Below are 21,716 nucleotides of genomic sequence, written 5' to 3'. Positions count from 1 at the left end.
GTCTGGGAGGATCCCACATGCCGCAGAGCGGCTGGGCCCGTGAGCCATGGCCGCTGGGCCTGCGCGTCCGGAGCCTGTGCTCCGGACACAACAGTGAGAGGCCCGCGTACCGCAAAAAAAAAAAAGAAAATAAATTTTGTAACTGTGTAAGGGGATGGATGTTAACTAGACTTATTGTGGTGATCATTCCACAATGTATACAAATATCAAATCATTATGTTGTATACCTGAAACGAATATAATGTTACATGCCAATTATACTTCAATTAAAAGAAACAAACAAATACACACACATAAAACTGGTGGGGGGTGATTCCCTAAGGAAAATCTGGATGCTACTATCAGAGGTAGTCTGAATGGCTGTACAGGCTGAAGCAACAAGTATCCTCTATAGTAGGCCTTGGAAAACAGATATGATTTGGGCAGACAGGAGATTGACAGTTGAGCAGAAATGAGAAACGAGAAGAGGGGAGTAAGTGTGCCGTGAGCACGGCTCACATACCTGGGCAGAGGGAGCAGGCATGTTCTGTGGAGTCCTAGAGAGAAGACCTGGGACCAAGCGGGCTTGGGGATGGGAGAGTCACAGGATCCAGATCTCTGCTCACTGGGAGTGTGGGACAGGCTGCCTCTGATGGGAATGGGCTTCTTATCTTGGAGGTGAGCAAGTAGAGCTTCCTTGTCAGAGTGGCTATCAGAGGAGCCTTCTATATGGGCTCTGAAATCCCTTGCATCCCTCAGGTCTGAAACTCTGTAGTCCAGAAATCACCAGCTTCCCCAATCCTGATCCCCACCCACTTCTCTCTCTTCTATACTTCTCTCTAAGGGGAGCGCTACATCCTTCTCCCTGATAGAGTTATGGGGTGTCTGAAGACATTCTAAATTCTAATTCTGGCTCCTAATTCTAATTCTGGCTCCTACTGCAAGTGTAGGACCTTGGGGGGACCACTTGTCTTCTCTGGGGCTGTTTCTCCCTCAGCACAGGAAGGGGTGAGGCTGTCTGATCTCTGGGGCCTCTGTCAGCTCTGACCTCCTTGAGTGCCTGTCAAAGACTCAGCCTGGCCCTGGGGAGCAACAGGACACACTACAGCTCTAAGGCCAACCAGGTGTGTTGGCTCTTCAGGGTCTCAAAGGCACTTTCACACTCATTGTCTCTTTTGGTCCTTTCACCTTCCTGTGTGGATGGCAGAGTGGGAGTCAACAGGAGTGCTGTTGAAGGTACAGCCTTTGGAGTCCAGACTTGAGTTCAAATCATGGATCTGCCTTTAACTAACTATATGAACTTGGGCAAATCTTCATTTGAGCCGGTTTCCTCTTCTCAGAACACAGTCAGCAATACAACCTTGTGGGTTTGTTATTTGCTGTGATGATTAAATAATGCCTGTAAAGTGCTTATAACAGCCCTGGGCCCATGTGGGTTGGGCTGGAGAGAGGTGAGTGTGGTGGAATTGAGCTGAGCTGAATAACAAAAACTCCTTGAAGGTACCCAGCATCTCACAAGGCATAGCATGTCCCCAGTCCAGCCTCTGACTGCAAATCAGGGCCATGTCAGTCAGCGTTCTGGCAGGAAACAGATGGCACCCTGAAACTAGATACTTTGAAGAGAGCATGAAGGAGGATTTAGGAAACTGACAAGGAATGGTGCAGCATGTCTGGCTAGCAACAGTGAGGAGGGAAAGCATTGCCAGGCTTGGAGGGCAAGGGTGGGATGGGTTTATTGGAGCCCAGGGAGGGCAGCCAGGCTGGGACTGTGACTTCATGTAGAGACTGCAACCAACCCATGCTGACCTAGCAGAGACGGAGCTGGGAAATGAATCCCTTCCTTTCCCTCCACTCCCTCCCCTCCCACCCTATGGTCTTCTACTGCTGACTTTGTACCAACCCAGATGGAAGCTCAAGAGCAAGGAGTCCCATGGTGGGTGGAGAAGGGTGGTGAGCATACAGAGGGGCAAATGGGAGGATCAAGCAGAGGCAGTGGCAAGTCAGTCAAATGGGTGAGGTCCTCCGCATTCATTTTCAGGCTGCTCCGGGCAAGGGCTAGTAGAGAGGAGTAGAAGTAAGGAATGTGGGAGGAGGCTGTGAGGCCAGGCTGTTCACCCTAGAAAGGGGTAGGAGGAAAATCTGCTGTTCTTCCAATACCCACCTGATCTCTCTCACCTCCAGGCCTTCGCCTATGCTGCTCTCTCTGCCTGGAACACCCTTCCTCCTGGGGCTGGCTAACTCACCCTTAGATGCTGCCCGCTCCTGGATCAATCTGTGCCTAAAGTCTATCCCCAGACTTCTTAGTTACGAGATCTAAGATACTGCTTTTCATTGCGTTTGAGCCAGGTTTTCTCTTTCTTACAACTTAGAAGTCACTTGAGCCTTTTCTGCCCCTCTTCCCTTTTAAGATTTGTCACTTCTATGTTCCCATAGTACCTGTACAGACTTCTCTCATGGTACTTATAACAGGTTACTGCGAACAGTTTTTACTGGTGTGTCTCCTCCACCAAGCTGTGAGCTCCCTGAAGACAGGGACCAAGTCTGGCCCATCTCTGTGTCCCCAGGGCCCAGCACAGGCTGACACACCTTGCACTGGCTGTTTGGCCAAAAGTCTGCTTTTGGTTTTAAGGTTTGTTGGATTCGCTGGCAAAATAACCACTCATCTCACACAAATAAACAGCTTCAATCAAATCTTTAATAGAAGGTGATATAACTTAATTTCAATATACAACCATTAAAAGGAAAGGAATAAGAATATTAACAGAGTATATAAATTTCAATATACAATCATTAGAGGAAAAGGAATAAGAGTGTTAACAGAGTATATAACAGAGCATACATCACTGAATTGGGCCAACGCCTACTTCCAGATCCAAGCAGCAGCTGGGAAGTCCCTTGCACAGCAACCTGGAGTCCCAATTGGGAAGGTCCCAGGTGGTGTGTTCGCCCCACGGGTGAGACTGCAGAGTGCCGCCCAAAGGAGTCCTGCTTTTAACGCCAAGCTGCAAACTGAGGATCATCAGCTTGCGTGAAGATATGCAGCTCTGGCTGTTATTGCAAATGCTTTGATACTTTAGTTGTAAGTCTCAGAATGTTCGCTGATCCCCGGGAACTGGCCAGATTCCCAAGACTTGCGAGCACCGTTTCTGCTGACCTGCATGTAGTCTAGCAGTTCAGCATGTAGCTCTTTCAGGGTCTTTTTTTTTTTTTTTTTTTTAGGAGTTTAGTAATTTATTTATTTATTTTGGCTGTGTTGGTCTTCATCTCTGTACGAGGGCTTTCTCTAGTTGTGGCAAGCGGGGACCACTCTTCATCGTGGTGCGCGGGCCTCTCACTATCGCGGCCTCTTTTGTTGTGGAGCACAGGCTCCAGACACGCAGGCTTAGTAGTTGTGGCTCACGGACCTAGTTGCTCCACGGCATGTGGGATCCTCCCAGACCAGGACTTGAACCCGTGTCCCCTGCATTAGCAGGCAGATTCTCAACCACTGCGTCACCAGGGAAGCCCCAGGGTCTTTTTTAGTCAAAGGCCTATTGTTGCCTCTGAAGCCTGAACAAGACTATTTTACTAGCTTCCCCAACACTGGCCGGACCACACCAGGCATGTTATCTTCAAGCAACACAGGTTAAGGCCATGTTAGCCAATTGGAACCTGTTGAGATGAGGGCAGTGGGGGCAGAATCTGGAAGCCATATTTTATGAAGAACAGAAGAATCAGGAAAGTTTAACTTGAAGAAGAGCCCGCTCCTAGGATAGAATTCATTTGCTGACTCAACAGGCCATTTCTGGGCACCTCTGTGTGAGGCCCTGGGCTGGTCCTGAGAGGGCCATGGGTGAAACAGCTATAGTCCCTGCCTGGGGAGCTCACAGTCTGGACGGGGTCAGACATGGAAATAAGTAACTACATTATAGGGGCCACTGCCACCCGAGGGGGATGCACAGTGTGGCCAGGGAAGACCTCTCAGAGGAGGACTTGCAGGAGGGCAGAATTATGACACTGTTGAGGGCAGGTTTCAGTTTGGGATGAGGAACAACTTTCTAACAATCAGAATTATGAAGAATGCTCCACGTCTGGAGCTGTGTGAGCAGGGCTGGGATGACCACTTCACAGACTGGATACTGATGTCTGTCAACAAAAGGACCAAAGCTACAGGGAATTCCTCATAATAACAGTCATTGAACCACTGTTTCCTTTCACATGCTAGGATACAAACAAAACAAAGAAACAGTCTCTGGCTTAGCAAAGCTCACAGTTTAGGTAAATTGAAAAAATGTAACACTATAGCCTTATACCAGTGTCTCATGAACTTGAATGATTTAGGAACCCCTTTTAAAGGAAAAAAATCATTGAGGTACTCAGTGCTGATAATCTAAATATGTTCAAATTTAAACTCAGTTAAACTCCAATGCAACTGTAAAAGCAAATCTTTTACATAGTATTTATTCAATACAAATTTTAATGAAAATGAACAAAACTAAAAAACTAATAAAATGCTAATAACACTAATGCTACCGGACATATTGAGTTCTTTTGCACTCAGCCTGCCAGGTCTATAGACGTATTCCAGCTGGTAAGTGAAGAAGGAATGATAGAATCAGAGTATCACATCTTGCAAACCCCTAATAAAATAATGAATCTAGGGCATAGTCATCACAAAAAAAAAGAGGAAAAAAAACCCCCAAAACAGATACTACATGCTACTTGATGTAAGAACACACCATCACCTACAAAGCAGATGTGCTAAAAAAATCATACCTGAATCATGCCAATTGTCAGGATCTACTTTTTAACCTTCAGGAAACGTAGGAGAAAAAGATAAAAAAGATGGCGGGGGAACCATAGGTGAAAAGAGACATTTATGAGACATATGAGCCAAATTCAGTGTGTAGACCTTGTTTGAATCCTGGTTTGAACAAACCAACTACAGGAAGGAAGGAAGGACGGAGGGAGGGAGGGAGCGGGGGAGGAGGGACAAAGAAAGAAATCTGAATATTAACTGAATATTTGTTGATATTGAATAAGTATTTTTTATATGTGTTAATGACATACTGTGGTTATGTTGTTTTTAAAGAGTCCTTATCTTTTGGGAATACATACTGAAATATTTATGCATGAAATAATATGGTACCTGTGATTTGCTTCACAACAATCCAGGGAGGAGGCAGGAAATGGGCACTGGTTTAGATAAACTAAGAATGGCCATGAGTTGATTGTTTTACCTGTGTTATGCGTACATGGGGTTCATGGGGTTTGTTGTATGTTTGAAAGATTTTATAATAAACTTTAAACATGAAGAAAAATCTAAGATGCTAGAACATTTAAAATTCAGGCATTGTACATTGCCAATGGGAATATAAATCGGTATGTTTTATGAAAGGCAATATGATAATATCTATTAAAATAAAAATGCACATGTCCTTTGACTCAGAAAATCACTTCTAGAAACGCAAACTCTGTGCTCACTGTGTGTGATACAATATGCAGACACACACACAGACACACATGCACATTTATACAGGGATACTCATTGCAGCCTTATTTGTAAAAGAAAAAGGTTAGTAATAACCTAAACATCCTCAATAGGGGGCTAGCTAAATAAGTCATGGTAAATCCACTGAATGGAATACTCCACAGCTGTTTCGAAAAATGAGGATGACTCCATAGCCGTTTTTAAAAATGAGGATGTTCTTTATATACTGACCTGAAACAATCTTATAAAGTGGAGAGATGTGTGTATAGTATGCTACTATATGAAAAAGAAAGTACACATATAAGCATGTATGCTTATACATATATATATAAAATATCTATGAAGAATATAAATAAGACATTTACCATCATTTAGGCCTCCAGGAAAGGGACTGGGTTTACAGGGGAAAGGGATAGGAATAAGACTTACATTACAATGGTAGCATTTTGTACCTTTTAAATTTTATTCCATGTATATGCATTGCCTATATTTTTTTAAAAGATCTAAGTTTTAAAAGAAATTAAAACAAGATTAAGATGTTAAAAATATAAAGACTATCTAGCAATGTGGGAAAATCTCTGTAATACTATGGTTTAAAATAGTATACATAATTTTATCCACACAATAATTCATAATAGAATTATAAAACAGAATAGAATAGAATAATAAAAGATGTCTGCTCATAATCAAGTGCTGGAAACACACAAATGAAAAGAATGTTTTTTTAGGTGGGAGTGCAAGTGTTGTTGTTTGTTAAAACTTTATAGTTATTATAATACGGTATGATAATAGGTAAGGTAAATTACAATTTAGTGAAAAAATTAGATTTTGATTGCAAATATCTGATTTCCATGAAGGTTTTCAGTCAGAGTCTTTTTTCATGAAGCGAGGTGCACCTGGTCACACTGTCAGAGCAGGTTCTGTTTGGTTTCCTGCCAAAGGAACAAGATGCTGGGCCAGTCACTGCAGTTGGTCACGTCCTCAAACTTAGCACTCATTCACCAGACCTTGGACAATTTGTTTATTTATGAGGAAAAGACTTCTCATAAACAAGAAGAGGCTTTCTGGAGGTGGAAAAGCCAGGGTGTTAACTATCCTCTTTCGTACACTCAGCTTCCTTCCTTGAGGAAGGGCCCCAGGGGGAAAGCGTAGGTGGGCTCTGTCCAGAAAGGAAGGAGAGTCAGGAACCCACAGCAGTGGCCTGAGCCAATTCCACACATCCGGCCTCAGCCTAACTCTGGCCTTCTGCCCTGCGTCCTCCTCAGCTCTGTCGACCCACCTGTTCGTGGAGGCATGTCTCCTCCAGGATACCTGCCCTGCTCGCCCTTCAGAGGCAGCTGTGGAAGAGTGGAAAAGAGCCCAGATTAGGAGCCAGGGACTGACTGCCCCTAACTAAGTGCATGACCTCAAATAACTCACTTAGCCTCCCAGGCCTCAGTTTTTTCATCCATAAAATAAGCCTACCTATCTTGCTGTGCTGCCAGAAGAGTGAATGAGATCGTCGTGTTGTCTCATTCTGGGTCCTGCACTATGTCTCTGCCTAGACTGCTTCTCAGTCTCCTTGGCCTGCTCCTCCTCGGCCCGTGCCTCACATTTATCAGTCCTCTGCCCTCCCCTTCTCTTTGGGCTCCCAGACCGAAACCATCGCTCATCACAGCCATGCTCCAGATTCAAACACCCAACAGGCCCTCTCTACCTACATCTTCCACAAGTATCTCAAACCTGATTTCCCTAAAACTGAACTCATTATCATTCTCTCCAAACTTGGTCATTATCCAGAGTTCTCTATCCCAGCAATACCTCTAGCATCCACCCACTTGCTCAAGCCAGAAACGTGGGGATTTTCCTTGACTCTACTGCAACATTCATGGATAACAGCAGCAGTAGCCATCTTCCACTACATGGCCTGGGAAACAGAGAAAGCTGGACTGAAGTAAGATAGAATGAAGCAAACACACCAAGAATCACGGCAGAGAACAGGAGAGAAAACACCATGTGGGCTCCTAAAGGGCTACATGCTCTGGTTCTGTTCTGGAGCCCTGCTGCAGCCCCATCCTTGGGGTTGCAAGGCCCCCTCAGTACCTTTTCCAATAACCCTCCCATTGTGGGGTTTGTTTGATTGTTTGTTTTTGCTTAAGTTAGTTTGAGTTGGGTTTCTACACTTGCAAATACAAGAGTCCTAATTAATACAAACATATTTTATCCGTCAGCATAAGCTAGTTATGCTGTGGTAATGAACAACCCTCACATTTTGGTGGCTGAACTCCACCACCTGTCCATCAGCAGCAGGGAGCTCTGCTCATTGCAGTCCCTCAGGAAGCAGCCGCCATCTTGAATGTTGTTGGTTACTGTTCCACAGAGCCAGGACTGGAACTAGAGTTGCCTGACTTCTCATTCAAGGTTCTTTCTACTCTAACTGCCTGTGGTAGTCAGTCTCCAAGATGGCCCTTAATGATCCTCACCTCCTATCACCCTCGTGCAGTCTCTTCCATACTGAATAGGGCTCACATATTAAGAGACTGCAGAAATGACTGTGTGACTTCCAATGCTGGGTCATAAAAGACATTGTGGCTTCCACCTTGTCTCTTTCTGGCATCACTTGCTCTGGGGGAAGCCAGTTGCCAGGTCATGAGAACATTCAAGCAGCCCTGTGGAATGATGAGGAACTAAGGTGAGGAATTAAGGTCTCCTTTTAACAACTACTACCAACCAAGCATGTGAGTGAATCATCTTGGAAGCTGATTCTCCAGCCCCAGTCAAACCTTCAGATGAGAGTTGCCCCAGCTGACATCTTGATTGCACCTGAGACACCCTGACCAGAACCACCCAGCTAAGCTTCTCCCTAATTCCTGACCCACAATATTGGGGTGATTTGTTACACAGCAATAGATAATTACTATAGAACCTTACAAACAGAGATCTCGTATAAGAAAAACTTACTTCTATCTTTGGCATTTGTACAGTGTGAGAAATTATTCTTCTCTTTCCCCTAGCCTCTGGCCTAGCTCAGGTTACCTAACTAAAAATAGCTATCAGGCTTGAGAAATCCAACCCAGGAACACAGAATCCCATTTTATTCTTTAAAGAGGCCTTTCCCTTTCCCTTTTATTGCGGAAAGCACCCAGGTCTCCTGAGAATGAAAATTCACCACATCACATCACCTTCACCTGGATGATCCAGAGAAATGATTCTTACAAAAATCAAAGGAACTGGAGCCCAGGCCTCCCCAGTTAAATACAGTATTGAGGAAATAATAAATATTTGAGAAATGACACTCTGTGATATCTGAGTTTTTCTGAGAAAATGGTGTCAATGGTAGTGCTAATGCCTTATATTTATACAGAATGCTTTTCATAATGTTTTCACATCTATATCTGAGGTAGGTGGGGAAGATATAAATAAACCAGGATACATATGGAACCAATGGCTCAGAGCTCATGATTTGCCCATAGTCTCATGGTGTGTGAATGACAGGGCTGGGTCTAGAATCTGGGTTTCAGTGACTCCAAGTCAGGTGTGGTGCTTTCCAAGGCAGGACCTCCAGGCTGTGAAAATATAAATGCCCTTCAGCTGGGGCTGTCCTCGGAGATCAATGTGCACTTATAGGTCTCTTTAAAGGCCTCAAGGAAACGTGGTATTATTTCATCCACAGTGACATGCCTCTGGAGCTCCTTACTCAGGGAAGTGACACCTGTCCCAACCAGCCCACAGGGCACAATGTGCTCAAACCACGTGAGGTCCGTAGAACAGTTCAGCGCCAGGCCGTGAGATGTAATGTGCCTTCCACAGCGGACTCCTGCAAGACAAACCAATGGGTCTTAGAATAGGTACCCTCCCTCCCCAGGCTTCATGATCCCCCTCAGTGTGATGAGGAAACTGGACTAGACCACTGACTTTCCAACTTTGTTTCTAGAGCACCCAAGGGGTTGTGCACAGATCAGGGGAGGGGGACAAAATGGGAGGAGAGGTGTGTCGCTCCACAGTAGCTGCACTTATTATGGAGATTACAGAAAATGTCCTTTAACAAAGAGATTCCTCCGTTGCTTAAAAAAAAGGTTGAAAAAACTATTTCACCCTTATTGTCCTGATACTGTGAAGTACCCTGGCAATTCAATTCCCGTGTGTCTCCATTGGTAAAAATGAGTGTTGAACGAGTTGGCCTCTGAGGGCCCTTCTGGTTCTGAATATTTCAGTGAAGAGGGTTAAAAACTTTGTTTTGTTGTTTATTTGTTTTTACATGTAATGAGATATTTATTAAGCCTTAAAAAGGAAGAAAATCCTGACACACACTACAACATAGATGAACCTTGAGGACATTATGCTAAGTGAAATAATCCAGTCACAAAAAGACAACTACTGTATGATTCCACTTAAATGAGTTACCTAGAGAAGTCAAATTCATACAGAATGGAGGTTGTCAAGGGCTAGGGGGGAGGTGAAATGGGGAGTTGTTTAAAAGTGGAGTTTAGGGCTTCCCTGGTGACGCAGTGGTTGAGAGTCTGCCTGCCGATGCAAGGGACACGGGTTCGTGCCCCGGTCCGGGAAGATCCCACATGCCGCGGAGCGGCTGGGCCCATGAGCCATGGCCGCTAAGCCTGAGCGTCCGGAGCCTGTGCCCCGCAACGGGAGGGGCCACAGCGGTGAGAGGCCCGCGTACCGCAAAAAACAAAAAATAAAAAGTGGAGTTTAAATTTTGAGAGATGAAAAGGGTTCTGGAGATTGGTTGCATAACAATGTGGAAACACCTAACACTACTGAACTGTACACTTTAAAATGGTTAAGATGGTACATTTTATATTATGTGTATTTTACCACAGTTTTCTTTTAAAAAGGGGAAAAAAATCCTTCAGAGGAAGAAAGATACATTACATCCAGGACTAGTTCTGATTCAAAGCCCGCGCCAGACACACCTCCTCCCAGCCGGGGCTCTGCCCTCACCACCATTGGTCCGGCCCCGCCAGGCCCCGCCCCGAGGCGCTCACCGATTGCGCAGATCTTGCGCTCGCCCAGCCAGACGCCGGTGTAGGGTGGGGGCCGCGCGCGGGCACCTGGTAGACCCTGGAGCTCGCACAGGCGCACGGCGCACGCCTCCAGCGCCGCCACGTGGGCGCGCAGGCGCAGGCCAAGGGGTCGCAGGTCGAGTACGGGGTGGCAGAGCAGCTGGCCCGGGCCGTGGAAGGTGGCTAGGCCGCCGCGGCCAATGGCGCGCACATCGGCACCCAAGGCCCGCAGCCGCGTCGCCTCCTCGGACGTCAGGCCGCCGCGCAGCCCGGCGGTGTACACGGGCCCCGCGGGCTCGCAGAGCAGGAGCGCGCCCGCCTCGGTCCCTGGCTCGGCCTGCAGCCGCCGCAGCCAGCGCTCCTGCAGCGCCAGCAGCTCGGCATACGGCACCTGACTCAGCCACAGCAGCCGTACCGCCGGTTGCCGCATTGCGCGGGCCGCGGCGTCTGCGGGGCCCCGCCTTCTGCCTGCGCCTGGGGGCGTGCTGGGAAGGGCGGGGACTCGGGGACTTGTCCGGAGTCTCCGCCCTCAAGTGCTTGTTACTGGCTATTGACTGTACGATACCTAGGGCAAGGTGTGTCTCTCTTCATTCGTTCATTCCAACAACCAGTATTGAGGGCCTGCTTGTGTTCTGCAGGCTCTGCCCTAGGTTCTTGATACAGTAGTGTACATTGTATGGAAAAAGAAAAAGATCTGTCCTGGGAAGCTTACATTCTTACAGCAGGCAATAAACAAGTATTAAAGCGTTAAATAAATAAGGGTATTTCAAATACTGATAACTGCTATGAAAAGAAAAGTAAAATAGGGTAATACGTGTCCTGAGTGGAGTTCCCCGAGGAAGAGGGAGATTAACATGCAGAAGGTTTATTGCGGTGGGGATGGGGTGAAGGTACTTTCAAGGCCAAGCCTGTAAGGGAGTGATGGAAGCAGGATTAGGCAGAAGGAGAGGTTGAATTGTGAAACTAAGCAGAAGCCTCAGCCAATCCCAAAGAATGCTCTGAGCCTGGGATGACCTTTCAGAATTATTCCAAATTAAAGAAGGGGACCAGAAATTTATGTCCTTGCATTGACCAGTGATGGAGGCTGTATGTGGACAGGTCCTGTAACTTTTGGCAAGGCTGTTTCCTTTGGAGGAGGGCAATTCCCAGAGAGAAATTGAGCCATGAGCAACTTACTCCCAGAAGCTGGGGGAATGACTGACTAGATCCTGAGGATGGATCTGGATCACAGCATCCATTATGTTGTATTGGAGTGTGATTTAAACAAATCTAAATTCATTTAATAAACTTTTACTGAGTACCAGCTATGTGTTTGACCCATTGCTATGTGAAGAGGTTACACATGACTATCCTACCCCTGTATTCCTAATAGCACACAGAACCCAGTTTTTATGTCCTCAATCTATCCTCTGAATGTGTCTTCTAAGCTGCAACCAAGGATTGTTTAATTGAAAAGAAGAAAGCAGAGAAGTATAGAGAATAATGTAACAAATTACCATTTACCCACCATCCAGGCTTATCAAATTTTAATATTTTATTACTTTTGCTCAGGTCTTTTTTAATTTTAGCTTTTTAATTTTAATTTTAGAAACTAATAACATTGATCACTCCCATAGGTACCTGAAAGACATTTCATAAATGTAGACATAAAATCCTAAGCAAATATTAGCAAATTTATCCAGCAATAAAGTATTGTTTATCCCAGGAACGCAAAATTGGCTTAACATTCTAAAATGAAACAATATAATTTTCACCGAAAAGGAGAAAAACCATGAGATTATTTTCAATAAATGCATAAAAAGCAGTTGGTAAAAATCAACACCTACTCTAACTAAAATTCTCATCAAACTAGGAAGAGAAGAGAAATTCTCCAATCTGATGAAGTGTATTGCATCAATCAGGATTTAGATGACAGAGAAACCACACAGGTAATATTTTATTTTATTTTGCGGTACGCGGGCCTCTCACTGTTGTGGCCTCTCCCGTTGCGGAGCACAGGCTCCAGACGTGCAGGCTCAGCGGCCATGGCTCACGGGCCCAGCCGCTCCGCGGCATCTGGGATCTTCCCGGACCGGGGCATGAACCCGCGTCCTCTGCATCGGCAGGCGGACTCTCAACCACTGCGCCACCAGGGAAGACCCACACAGGTAATATTTTAATTACCACACAGGTAATATTTTAATTTTTTATTTTGAGAAAATGGTAGATTCATATGCAATTGTAAAGAATAATACAGAGAGATCCTGTGTACCCTTTACCCAGATTCCCTCAAAGATAATGTCTTGCCAATGTCACAGTTGGGATATGGACATCGATACAGTCAAGATACAGAACATTTCGATCACCATAAGGATCTCTCCTGTTGCTCTCTTATATCTACACCACTACTTAACTCCCAGCAAACAATTATCTGTGTTATATAAATAGCATCATACGGTATGTAAACTTTGGGAACTGGCTTTTTTTTTCCACTCAGCATAATTTTCTAGAGACTCATCTGGGTTGTTGCATGTATCAATATTCATTTCTTTTTATTGATGAGTAGTATTCCATGATATGGATGTACCATAGCTTGTTTAACCACTCATCCATTGAAGAACAGCTAGGTTATTTCCAGTTTTTAGATATTCTGAATAAAGCTGCTACAAATATTCAGGTAAAAGTTTTTAATGTGAACATAAGTTTTCATTTCTCTGGAATAAGTGCCCAAGAGTGTAATTACTGGATCACATGGTAGCTGCATGTTTAGTTTTTCAAGAAACTGCCAAACTGCTCTCCAGAGTAGCTGTACCATTTTACATTCCCACCAGCAATATATATATGAATGATGTAGTTTCTCTGCATCCTTGGCAACATTTGCATTACCACTATTTCTTATTTTAGACATTCTGATAGGTGTATAGTTGTATTTCATTGTGATTTTAATTTGTATTTCCCTGAAGGCTAATGGTGTCGAACATCTTATATGCTTGTTTTCCATCTGTATATCCTCTTCAATGAAATATCTGTTCATGCTTTATGCCCATTTTCTAACTGATTGTCATTCTTTTTTTTTTTTTTTTTGTGGTACGCGGGCCTCTCCGGTTGCGGAGCACAGGCTCCGGATGTGCAGGCTCAGCGGCCATGGCTCACGTGCCTAGCTGCTCCGTGGCATGTGGGATCTTCCCAGACGAGGGCACGAACCCGTGTCCCCTGCATCGGCAGGCGGACTCTCAACCACTGCGCCACCAGGGAAGCCCCCTGACTGTCATTTTTTTACTGTTGAGTTTTGAGAGTTCTTTGTATATTCTAAATACTAGTCCTTTATCAGATATATGGTTTGTAAATAGTTTCTCTCACTCTATGGCCTGTACTTTCATCCTCTTAACAGGGTCTTTTGCAGAGCAAAAGTTTATAGTTGTGATAAAGTCAAATTTATCCACTTTTCCTTTTATGGATCTTACTGGTCTAAGAAGTGTTTGCCTAGCCCTAAGTACTGAAGATTTTCTCCTCTTTTTCCCTAAGTTTTGAAACTTTGGAGTTTTTGTTTTGTTTTGTTTTTTTGCAGGTTGTGTGTGTGTGTGTGTGTGTGTTGCCTTTAGATGGATGTCCCATTGCTTCAGCACTATTTGTTCAAAAGGCTATGTTTCCTAATTTAATTGCTTTTACAGCTTTGTCAAAAATCAGTTGGGCATACTTTTGTGGGCCAATTTCAAGGTTCTCTTCCATTGATTTGTGTGTCTTTCCCTCCACCAATACTGCATATTCTTGATTGCTGTAACTATATAATAAGGCTTAAAATCAATCTGATTCTTCCTACTTTATTCTTTCTCTTTCCAAAATTGTTTTAGTTATTGCAAAATGGTTTCATTATTTGCCTTTTCATATACATTTTAGAATAATCTTGTCTATATCTAAAAAAATCTTGATGAGATTTTTATAAAAATTGCATTAAACTTATATATCAATTTGGGGAAAATTGGCATATTTGCTACATTGGGCCTTCCAGTCCATGAACATGGTACCTCTCACCATTTATTTAGATCTTCTTTAAATTCCTTCATCAGCATTTTGTAGTTTTCAGCATACAAATCTATATGTGTTTTGTTAGATTTCTGCCTAAGTTTTTCCCTTTTTTGAGTGATTCTAAATGGTATTGTACTTTTAATTTCTGTGTCCATATGTTCATTGCAAATATAAAGAAATGCAAGTGATTTTTCATATGTTTATCTTGCATCCTGCAATCCTTGCTGAATTCACTTATTAGTCCTAAGAGTTTTTTGTAGATTCCTTAGACGATCTTGTCATCTGCAAATAGGGACTGTTCTATTTTCTTCCTTTTTGATGGGTATGCATTTAATTCCCTTGTTTTGCCTTTTTTGCACTGAATATAACTTCCAGTACTATGTTGAATAAGAGTAGTAAGAGCAGACATCCTTGCCTTTTTCTAATCTTAGGGGGAAAGCATTCAGTCTTTCACTGTTAAGTATACAGTTAATTGTAGGTTTTTCTGTAGATGATCTTTATCAAGTTGAGGGAGTTTTCCTCTATTCCTGTTTTCCTGAGAGTTTTTATTATGAAGGATGTTGAACCTTGTCAAAAGCTTTTTTTGCAATGATTGCTATGATCTTGTTATTTTTCTTCTTTGGCCTGTTAATGTGGTAGATTGCATTGATTGATTTTTTGGACTGACTCTTGAATGATGACTAACCTTGCATAGCTGGAATAAATCCTGTTTGGTTGTGCTGTAATTCTTTTTTTACATTGTTGTATTTGGTTTGCTAGTATTTTGTTGAGAATTTTTACAACTAAGTTTATGAGAGATATTGGTCTATAGTTTGTTTGTTTTTTTTGTCCTTCTTTGGTTTTTAGGGTAATACTAGCTTCATAAAATAAACTGGGAAGTATCTGTCCTCTTTTATTTTCTGGAAGATGTTGTGTAGATTGTCTTCATTTCCTTTAAACATTTGGTACAATTCTCTGTGAAACCATCTGAGCCTGGAGATTTCTTTTGGGGAGTTTTAAAATTACGAATTCAAATCTCTTCATAGTATAGAGATATTCAAATTATCTATTTCATATTGGGTGAGTTGTAGTAGTTTGTGTTTTTCAAGGAATTAGTCCATTTTATCTAAGTTGTCAAATTTATGTGTGTAGAGTTGTTTGTGGTATTCACTTATTTTCCTTTTTATGTTTACATGGTCTATAGTGAGGTCCTTTTTGTCATTCCTGATGTTGATAATTTGTATCTTCTCTCTCATTGGTCAGTCTTGCTAGAAGGTTGTTAATTTTATTACTTTTTCCAAAGAATCAGTCCTTTGTTTTATTGTTTCTATTATTTTTATGTTTTCAGTTTCATTTATTTCTGTTTTTATCTTTATTATTTACTTCCTTCTGCTTGCTTTGGATATATTTGGTTCTTTTTTTCCTGTGTTTTCTCAATGGGAGCTTAAATAATTGATTTGAGATTTTTCCTCTTTTCTAGTATATGGATTTAGTGATAAATTTAGTGATAAATTTTTCCCTCTCAGTGTGACTTTAGCTGTATCCAACAAAGTTTGGTATGTTCTATGTTCACTTTCATTCAGTTCAATGTATTTTTTAAAATTTCGCTTGAGATTTCCTCTTTGACCCATGGATTACTTTGAAGTATGTTGTATTCCTGTTATCCTTCTGTTACTGATTTCTAGTTTTATTCCATTGTGCACAGTGAACACACTCTGTATGATTCCAATTCTTTTCTTTTTAATATTTTTTTTATTTATTTGGTTGCAGCAGGTCTTAGTTGTGGCAGGCAGCCTCCTTAGTTGCAGCTCCAGGACTCCTTAGTTGTGGCTTGCCAGATCCTCAGTTGTGGCATGGAAACTTTTAGTTGTGGCACTCATGTGGGATCTGGTTCCCTGACCAGGGATCGAAGTGGGCCCCCTGCATTGGGAGCATGGAGCCTTATCCACTGTGCCACTAGGGAAGTCCCTGTATGATTCCAATTCTTTAAAAAAAATTTTAATGGCCCAACATGTGGTCTATCTTGGTATATATTCTGTGGGCACTTTAAAAGAATGTGTATTCAGTGGTTGGTGGGTGCAGTGTTTTATAAATGTTAATTAGAATCTGTTGGTCAATGGTGCTGGTGAGTTCTATATCCTTGCTGATTTTCTCTCTAGTTGTTCTACCAATTGTTCAGAGATGAGTACTGAAGTCTCCCAACTATAATTGTGGACTTACCTATTTTGCCCTTAAGTTCTATCAGTTTTTGCTTCACGTATTTTTCAGCTCTGTTGCTTGGTGCATATCCATTTATATTTGCTATGTGTTCTTGGTGAATTGACCCTTTGTAATTTTATAATTTTATTGTCTCTGATAACTTTTTTTGCTCTGAAGTTTACTTTATCTGATATTATTTTAGCCACTCCTGCTTTCCTTTGATTAATCTTGCATGATTTGTCTTTGTCCATCCTTTTACTTTCAGTCTGCCTTTATTGTTACATTTAAAGTGAGTTTATTATACACATCATATAGTTGGGTTATGTTTTTTTCCACTAAGCCAATCTCTTTTTTTTTTTTTTTTTTTGCGGTATGCGGGCCTCTCACTGTTGTGGCCTCTCCCATTGCGGAGCACAGGCTCCGGACACGCAGGCTCAGCAGCCATGGCTCACAGGCCCAGCTGCTCCACGGCATGTGGGATCCTCCCGGACTGGGGCAAGAACCCGTGTCCCCTGCATCGGCAGGCAGACTCCCAACCACTGCGCCACCAGGGAAGCCCCTCTGTCTTTTAATTAGTGTATTTAGACCATTTAGGTTAAGGTAATTATTGACATATTAAGGCTTAAGCCTGAACCTTTATTTGTTTTTGTTTGTTCTCTCTGTTTATTATTTCTGTTTTCTTTTTCCCGTCTTCCTGTGCTTAATATCATTAATCATATGGAAATGTAAATTAAAACCACAATGAAATGTCATTACACAATCACAAGAATGGCTAAAAATTAAGAAGACTGAATACATCAAGTGTTGGCAAGGTTGCAGAGCAACCAGAACTCTCACATAATGCTGGTTGTAGTGTAAAATGGCATAAACACTTTTGACAAAGGTCTGGCATTTTTCATGAAATTAAATATACACCTATCCTATGACCCAGTTTTAATCCAAAGAATTTATCCATGATAAGTGGAAACATTTATACCACAAAAAGATTTGTACAATAAAGTCCACTGCAACTTTATTTACAATACTTCCAAATTGGAAACAGCCCAGGTGCCTATCAGTAAGAGAACTGATATACTGTGATATATTCATACAATGGAATACTGCTCAGCAATTAAAATGGACAAACTATCTTCCATGAGTAGCGTAGTGTGTGGCTCACAGGAGTCTCAAGTACTATGACTATGCTAAGTGCTTCATGCAGTTTATCTTATTTAATCCTTCCAGCCCTAAGGGGTAATCATCATTATTATTGCTAAGTGCCTTGCATATATTTTCTTATTTGATCCTGTGCAACCCTATGAGGCAGTATTCTGACACTAGCAGCTGATATACTGAAATACAGTTTAATTCCAATGCTAACCACCCAGAGTTAGCAGCAGACTCCATAGGTTCAAGAGCATACTTCCCGGGACTTCTCTGATGGCACAGTGGTTAAGAATCCACCTGCCAATACAGGGGACACAGGTTTGAGCCCTGGTCTGGGAAGATCCCACACACTGAGGAGCAACTAAGCCCATGCACCACAACTACTGAGCCTGTGCTCTAGAGCCTGCGTGCCACAACTACTGAAGCCTGCTTGCGTAGAGCCTGTGCTCCACAGCAAGAGAAGCCACCGCAATGAGAAGCCCGTGCACTGCAACGAAGAGTAGCCTCTGCTCTCCGCAACTAGAGAAGGCCCACACACAGCAACAAAGACCCAAAGCAGCCAAAAATAACTAACTAAATAATTAATTTTTTTAAAAAAAGAGCATACTTCCCAACAAGACTGTCCTCACTTCAGATGCCAGTTGCACTTTCGAGGGTTCCCCAGCCACCAGCATTTCTGACCAAATGGCTACAAGTTCTGGGGTTCCCGTGACCCCCTTGGGTTCAACGATTTGCTAGAACAACTCACAGAACTCAGAAAAGCATTATACTTATGATTACAGTTTTATTATTAAGGATACAAATCAGTTTCAGTTAAATGAAGAGACACACAGGGTGGGGTCTGTGAGAGTTCTGTATGTAGAGCTTTCATGACCTCTCCTCATGGAATCAGGATATGTCACCCTCGAGGAACACTGATGTGTTCATCATCTAGGAAGCTCTACTGGGCTATGGTGTCCAGAGTTTTTATTGGAATTTCATTACAAAGGCATGATTGATTGAAGCATTGGTCACATGCTTGAACTCAATCTCCAGTTCTTCCCCTTGTCCCTAGAAATCAGGTTGGCTTAGAGTCCCAACCCTTTAACCACATGGTTGGTCTTTATGATGACCAGCCCCCATCCTGAGTCATCCCATCTCTTAGCAGAAACTCAGATTTATGATCCAAAGAGCTCATGATAACAAAGATACTCCTATTACTTTAGAAATTCCAAGGGTTGAAATTCACCTTCCCAGTAATCAGGGACAGAGGCCAGTCAAATTCTTTATTACATAAGAGATGGGCATTATTATTGCCCCCATTTTACAGATAAGTAGAGACCTACAGAGGTTGCTCAAAGTCACACACCTAGTAAGTAGCAAAACCAGGACTCAAACCTAGGTATGTCTGACCACAATCTTGATACTCCTGCACTATATATATTGTCTGAAAGTAAATGCTCATTATTTCCTGAATGAATAAGTTACTAGGAAAATATCAAAAATGATTCTGAAATTTCTAGCTTGGGGGATTGAAAATGATCAAGGCCTTTCTAAGAACTTCATTGGTCTTCCATACGTATATTTTTTAGGTCCTATCCTATATTAAAATGTTTCTATATCCCATATAAAATATTGTTTCTTTGCTGAAAATATTTTAAAGGATTTGTTAAAATTTTACTTTGAAATCATTTGCTATGTCTACTTAAATTATGACAAGATTTGATCTCTTGTCAGTTACAGCCCATACATGGAATGTTTGCAAAGTGAGAAAATCAAACTTAGAAATTTTGTTTTGTTTTGTTGTTTGTTTTTTATTTTTGGCCGTGCCACGCGGCTTGCAGGATCTTAGTTCCCTGACCAGGGATCCAACCCACGCCCTCGGGAGTGAAAGCACGGAGTCCTAACCACTGGACGGCCAGGGAATTCCCTACAAATTATTTTTAAATGTAATCAAATGTTTATGAATACCAACTCCAGCTTTTGCCTGAGGGTCTGCATCTCAGCCAGGGGCAGGGCTGCTGCATTGCACAATAGCAGGGAGCACCATTCTCATAGACTGCAATGCAGATGTGCCCCCTGGAGTTGTCCAATGCAGTAACTCTGGCCAGTGAGTCAGGGGAAAGATGAAGAACCCCCATCTACTGCACAACCAGAAGTAGCAGGTATCAAGTGTACTCACTACTTCTCATGTCCAGAATTTAGTCACATGACCACATCTGGCTTCAAGAGGTGCTGGGAAGTATATCTTGCTGGGTGATCTTGTGCCTGGTTAAAATTCAGGTGATCTATTAATAAAGGAGGGAGGGCATATGTGGCAGTCACTATCACAATTAAATTGAACAGCCAATGAAGCTGATATAAATTTACATTGGTAGACGTTTGTCTAAATATTTATTGATTTTGATTTTATCGTTTTCTTTTGCTTTCTGGATTCTGTAAAAAAAAAGGGAGGAGGTAGTCTGAAACTTTTCTCTAGGCCCTTGAAAATCTTGTCAGTACCAAGTGCTGAGCCTGTGGGGCCCAGTGGCTACAAGGTCTCTGAGGATGATGGGTCCACCAACCGAAAGAGGGAACCCAGAGGGGGTGTGATCTCTCTCAGCTCCAGCCCCCCTCCTAGACAAGAAGGTAGCCCCTCAAAGGGTGTGTGCCCAGATTCCATATGCAGTCTGTGGGGCTAACAGAGTACAGACACTTAAACATTAAATATCAACTAATCCTTATGTAGGGGAATAGTCCACAGAGGTGGGGAAGGAGGAAGTGAGAACTGGGGTGGGGACAGGGAATAACAACCAAAATGAGGCTCAGGGCCAAGAAATTAGGAAGGAGACAAAATAGCTGGACAGACTGGGTTTCAGAGCAGATTACAAAAGTCGCTGTGAATCATCAATGGCAGTGCTGTTGTTTAAAAATAAACATAACATTTAGATAGCTCCAGGCTCTGAGGGAAAAACAGAGGTTGGATTGCTTAAGGCCCTGTCCCAGGGTACCTACAGTCTACAAGTAAACATGTACGAGGTGGGATCCCTGGATCCCACCTAGCCTAGAGCCTGGCACAAAGTAAGTTCTTAGTAAATATTTGTAGAATGAATGAATGATTTGTTAAATAAATAACTAGCTGTGTGTCCTTGAACTGGGACCTTTTACCAGGGGTCTCAACCATAAAAGGAAACACTGGGTCACTGTAGCCTTCAGATGCCTAGTGACCCCAAATTTTCTGGACAGGAGGACTGGTATTTGGCTACCATCACCTTACAAACTGTGCATCCCATAGCATGCTGCATCAAATCTAAACTCAACCCACAAGGTTCAGCTCAAAGACTGCCTCCTCCACGATGCCTCCCTACCCCTTCCCTCAACAAATTATACCTCTTCTAGTACATAGTCTACCCAGGTTACTGTGTGTTGGGTTCATCATCCCCCTGACTTGACCAGTGACCTGAGAATACTGAGTAAAACTAATACTTATGTTGTACTTACCATGTGTCAGGCACTCTGAAAGCTTTAAAATCATCAATGCACTTAATATCTTAACAACCATGAAGTAGGTACTATTTTTCCCTCAGTTCACAGATGAAAACTAGAGGCACAGAGTGAGTAACTTGTTTACCATTAGGTTGCTAGTAAGTGGCAGAGACAGGATTCAAATCTGGGTAGTCAGGGTCCAGAATCCTTGTCCTTAACCAGCGCTCTGTCTTATTCCTCTTTAAACACCCCATAGCAAAAATCTCAGTTTGGCACATCGTAGGTACTCAGTAAAAATGTCTATTGAATAAATAAATAAAAGCAGTAAACTGAGAAGCTGGGTATTAGAAGGGTATGCGGTTCCCCTGAGTATCCATCTGCTTACTGAGCCCCAGTCTTTCTCCAACATATGGGCTTAGTATGTGGTTCAGTCCATCCACCTATCCACTTATCATTCATCCATCCACCCATTCACCCACCTCTCCATCCATTCA

The 21,716-nt window shown here is 42.8% G+C and overlaps 1 protein-coding gene across 2 annotated transcripts; it reads right to left on the bottom strand.

Annotated features, from left to right (window-relative positions):
- Positions 1 to 8,338: 8,338 nt before the first annotated feature.
- Positions 8,339 to 10,879, bottom strand: LIPT2 (lipoyl(octanoyl) transferase 2). Of its 2 annotated transcripts, XM_029209568.1 has the most exons (3): positions 10,413 to 10,879; positions 9,602 to 9,623; positions 8,985 to 9,242 (listed from the first exon to the last, which is right to left on the bottom strand). In XM_029209568.1, the coding sequence occupies exons 1-3, from the start codon at positions 10,877 to 10,879 to the stop codon at positions 9,201 to 9,203; spliced, it is 531 nt and encodes a 176-aa protein (XP_029065401.1). In that variant the 3' UTR covers positions 8,985 to 9,200. The 2 variants fall into 2 exon arrangements, with proteins under 2 accessions (XP_029065400.1, XP_029065401.1); XM_029209567.1 differs by lacking the exon at positions 9,602 to 9,623 and having other exon boundaries at positions 8,339 to 9,245; positions 10,432 to 10,879.
- Positions 10,880 to 21,716: the final 10,837 nt, after the last annotated feature.

The sequence above is a fragment of the Monodon monoceros genome, unplaced genomic scaffold, assembly GCF_005190385.1.
Source record: "Monodon monoceros isolate NGI ecotype Baffin Bay Population unplaced genomic scaffold, NGI_Narwhal_1 Super_Scaffold_7, whole genome shotgun sequence".
Classification (NCBI taxonomy): domain Eukaryota; kingdom Metazoa; phylum Chordata; class Mammalia; order Artiodactyla; family Monodontidae; genus Monodon; species Monodon monoceros.
Note: the sequence above shows the minus strand (reverse complement) of the source record. Positions and strands in the feature narration are given on the sequence as shown.

Bases quoted from the DNA above. Each gene is read 5' to 3' on its own strand.
- LIPT2 (XM_029209567.1), bottom strand. From the start codon at position 10,879: ATGCGGCAACCGGCGGTACGGCTGCTGTGGCTGAGTCAGGTGCCGTAT. The intron at 9,246-10,431 runs GTGAGCGCCTCG...TTTGTCTTGCAG, and splicing joins GCGCAAGATCTGCGCAATCG to GAGTCCGCTGTGGAAGGCAC.